General features: G+C 47.2%; 1 protein-coding gene across 1 annotated transcript in view; it reads left to right on the top strand.

The window, feature by feature from the left end:
- LOC119354457 overlaps positions 1-4169 on the top strand; it is a 14665-nt gene that overhangs the window by 6356 nt on the left and 4140 nt on the right. Inside the window, exons 3-4 of the mRNA XM_037621184.1 lie at positions 2909-3085; positions 3154-3237. Of these exons, the coding sequence (XP_037477081.1) occupies positions 2909-3085; positions 3154-3237 (261 nt within the window). The remainder of the gene's footprint in view (positions 1-2908; positions 3086-3153; positions 3238-4169) is intronic.

Raw genomic sequence — 4169 nt, 5'->3', positions numbered from 1 at the left:
CGGGGAAGATGGGCCCGAGGGCTCCCCGCGGGCTTCGGCGGGCTGGCGGCGGAGGGAGCGGCCGGTGCCACGTGTCGGCGCGCAATTGGCGCGGGGCGGCGGCGGCGATTTCGTCCGCTAGGAGGCGGACATGTCCGGCGGCGGAGGGATGAATTTTAGTGTTTCGGGGAGAGGGGAGATCCGAAAACGGAGGGGGCTATTTATAGGCATAAGTGGAGCTAGGAGAGTCCAAATGAGGTGCGGTTTTCGGCCAAGCGATCGTGATCGAACGCTCTAGGTGATGGAGCAGAGTTTGGTGGGTTTTGGGCCAAATTGGAGGGGTGTTGGGCTGCAACACACACGAGGCCTTTTCAGTCCCTCGGTTAACCGTTGGAGTATCAAACGAAGTCCAAATGGTACGAAACTTGACAGGCGGTCTACCGGTAGTAAACCAAGGCCGCTTGGCAAGTCTCGGTCCAATCCGGAAATGTTTAATCCCCACACACGAAAGAAAGCTAGAAATGACCACCGGAGGAGAACGAAGCGCCGGAATGCAAAGCGGACAACGAGGAAAATGCTCGAACGCATGAGACGAACACGTATGCAAATGCAATGCACATGATGCCATGATATGAGATGCATGACAATGACAACAACACACGGAGACAAAACCCGAACCCAAGAAAATAAATATAACTTAACGCCGGAAACGGCAAGAGTTGGAGTATAAATTGGGAAAGTTATATCCGGGGCGTTACATCTTCGTCATGTCTCCCTTGCTGCATACGAGCGCGAGCTCATTGGTCTCGTACAAGCTGTGCGCCATTGGCGGCCATATCTCTGGGGTCGTGCCTTCGTTGTCAAAACCGATCACTACAGCCTCAAGTTCCTTCTGGACCAGCGCCTCGCGACTATCCCACAACATCATTGGGTTGGCAAGCTCCTGGGCTTTGATTTTACATTGGAGTACAAGCCTGGCCGGCAGAATATTGTGGCTGACGCACTGTCGCGGCGCGACACTTCTGATGCCCGTGTGTGCGCCATAAGCGGTCCTTCCTTTGATCTATTTGAGGAACTTCGTCGGGCTGCACACACTGACCCAGCTCTTATGGCATTCCGCGAACAACTAGAGAATGGCGAGCTGGGACCCCCATGGGCACTCATCGATGGCATTGTCACTTTTGAGCGTTGTGCCTATGTTCCACCTTCCTCACCACTTGTGGCAGATATACTCGCAGCATCCCATGATACCGGCCATGAGGGTATTCAGAAATCGCTACACCGTCTTCGTCGTGACTTCCATCTACCACAGGCCCGGACAGCTATTCAGGACTACATCCGCAACCGCCTAGTTTGTCAGCGTAACAAGACTGAGCAGCTCCATCCAGCAGGCTTGCTTCAGCCCTTGACAGTACCATCTCGGATTTGGGAGGACATTGCCATGGACTTCATTGAGGGATTGCCAAAAGTGGGCGGCAAGTGTCATTCTTACCGTTGTGGATCGTTTTTCCAAATATGCACATTTCATTCCGTTAGCGCATCCGTACACAGCTGAGACGGTGGCCAAAGCCTTCTTTGCTGACATTGTTCGTCTGCATGGCGTACCAGCCTCCATCGTTTCTGATCGAGATGTTGTTTTCACCTCTGGCTTTTGGAAGGCTCTCTTTGCTGCTTCTGGTTCTCGCCTAAACATGAGCTCAGCTTTTCACCCGCAATCTGATGGCCAATCGGAGGCCGTTAATCGGGTAATTGCTATGTACTTACGCTGCCTCACTGGTGATCGGCCCCGACAGTGGCTTCAGTGGCTGCCATGGGCGGAGTACTGCTACAACACATCTTACCACACCGCTCTCAAGGATACGCCGTTTCGTGTGGTGTATGGTCGTGATCCGCCTTCCCTCCGTGCATACTCTCCGGGTGAGCTGCGTAATCAGGCTGTCGAGCGCAACATTGCAGACCGCGGCCAGTTCCTTATCGATGTTCGTGACCGTCTCCTTCAGGCTGTGCAACATTACAAGCATTACTATGATGGCAAGCATCGGGAACTTTCATTTGAGGTCGGCAAATGGGCTTGGTTGCGTTTGCAGCGCCGTCCAGCAGCGTTCCTTGGATCTGCTGCCAAGGGAAAGCTCGCACCTAAGTACTTTGGTCCCTACAAAGTCCTCGCCAAAATTGATTCCATTGCCTACCGTTTGGAGCTTCCACCCCGCGCCCGCATCCATGATGTTTTCCATGTGGGTGTTCTGAAGAAATACCAAGGCCCTCCTCCAGATGCTCCACCGGTGCTGCCAGCCATCTTCCAAGGCCGTGTTCAGCCAACACCTTCCAAGGCGCTGCGTGCACGACTGTTCAGGGGTATGCAACAGGTTCTCATCCATTGGGAGGGCCAACCGGCGTCTGATGCTTCATGGGAGGATGTTCCAGCCTTCAAAGAACGCTATCCAAGCTTCCAGCTCGAGGACGAGCTGTTTCAGAATGGAGGGGGAGATGTCATGTGGGGGCGTACGTATAGGAGATGTACAACCAGAGAGAGGAGGCCAGCAGACAGGGGGTGTCCAAATTAGTATCAATTAGTATCAGGTTTGGAAACGGAAGGGTTTTTTTGTCCCAAAGAAGGTTTTCCCTACTGTTCCTAAAACAAGTAGGAGTCTGTTTCTATTTCTACTAGGAGTCGTCATGTAACTTGACTATTTATATTGCCTCCCTGTGGAGGAACGAATCAAGCAAGAAAAAACACAACTTGGTTACCTTGCGCCTTGTGCGCCTCTCCTCTTCCCTGCCACGGGGCGACGAGGCTTCAAGCCTCGTCCTCCCGTAGAGCACAGCTACAACCTACGATCAACTCCCAACGCTCCTAATTCCCAAGCATCTGACATCTTATCATTTAATTTTTCATGTGCAGCGCTCTAATTTGTTCATGTTTTTTTAGGTGGGACCTATAATGCATTGTAGCCAGACCATTTTCGAGGATGCTACTCCTGAACTGGTTAGAGATTTCTTCTGGGATGATGATTTTCGTCTAAAGTGGGACCCCATGCTTGTGTGCTTCAAAATTTTGGATGAGTTCCCTCTGAATGGAACCACAATTATTCACTGGATTAAAAAGGTTTGATTAGTTGTAATTCCTTTACTTTCATTGTTTAATTTCATAATTCCAACATATTTGTTTTCCAGTTCCCTTTCTTCTGCAGTGACCGTGAATACATTTTTGGGCGTCGTATCTGGGAGTCGGGGAAGGCTTACTATTGTGTTACGAAGGTATCTGCAAAAATTCTTTTGTCGATGAGAAATTGTAAGACGTTCTCAAACAATTTTGAACTATACCTTTTTATCCAAGGGTCTACATAAAACATGGTGACATATTATCTCGGTCACCCATGACTCTTAAATAGGTATTAGTGTCTTTTATGTTTCAATATTTAGAATAGAAGTAAGCAATAAATTTGTGAAATACCAATTGATATATGAAAATTGTATTCCCATATATTCTTACCAATTGATTGTTTGTGAAGAAATGATGTTACAAATACTTTAACATGACAACAATTGAAGAACATTCATGTTTGGGTAACAAACCTATCTTGTGACGTGGTTACATTTGTAGCATGATGAATGAGTTTGGCACGTCTAATTTCCTTTTTATCTTTTGAACTGAAAATCTTGTTGCATGGTTATTTGGTACTCCCTCCGTAAAGAAATATAAGTGCGTTTAGATCACTACTTTAGTGATCTAAACACTCTCTGGCCTAAAAATATTGATCAGAGAAAATAAATCTTTTCTTAGGTGATTGCAAGGTAAAAAAATGATATAGGCGATTAATGTGACAATAGTGCCCATGAATTGTATTTTTTCTGTCATTGGCTATAATAAACCGCTCAATCAATTAATCCTAACATGTATGCATGCCATGTATTCAAAAAGAAAATGCAACATAATACTATTAATCCTGTCACATATGCGCGCCATGGTATTTATCATTTACTCTCCCTAACTATTTCTCCAGCGTGTATCTATTATTTCCTTGTGTTTGACTTAGTGTTACCGCGTGTTACGGAAGAATGACAAACCGGTTGAGCAGATTTATCCACTAGTCTTAAAATGTAGGGTTTTAAAATGTTTTTCTAGCCCAAGGATATGTTAAGAGTTCTATTATCCATGTATAGCTTGTATATTCTCCCTGTTGTACGTG

Source organism: Triticum dicoccoides, chromosome 2A (genome assembly GCF_002162155.2).
Source record: "Triticum dicoccoides isolate Atlit2015 ecotype Zavitan chromosome 2A, WEW_v2.0, whole genome shotgun sequence".
Lineage (NCBI taxonomy): Eukaryota > Viridiplantae > Streptophyta > Magnoliopsida > Poales > Poaceae > Triticum > Triticum dicoccoides.
This window is presented reverse-complemented; position numbering and strand designations above follow the sequence as displayed.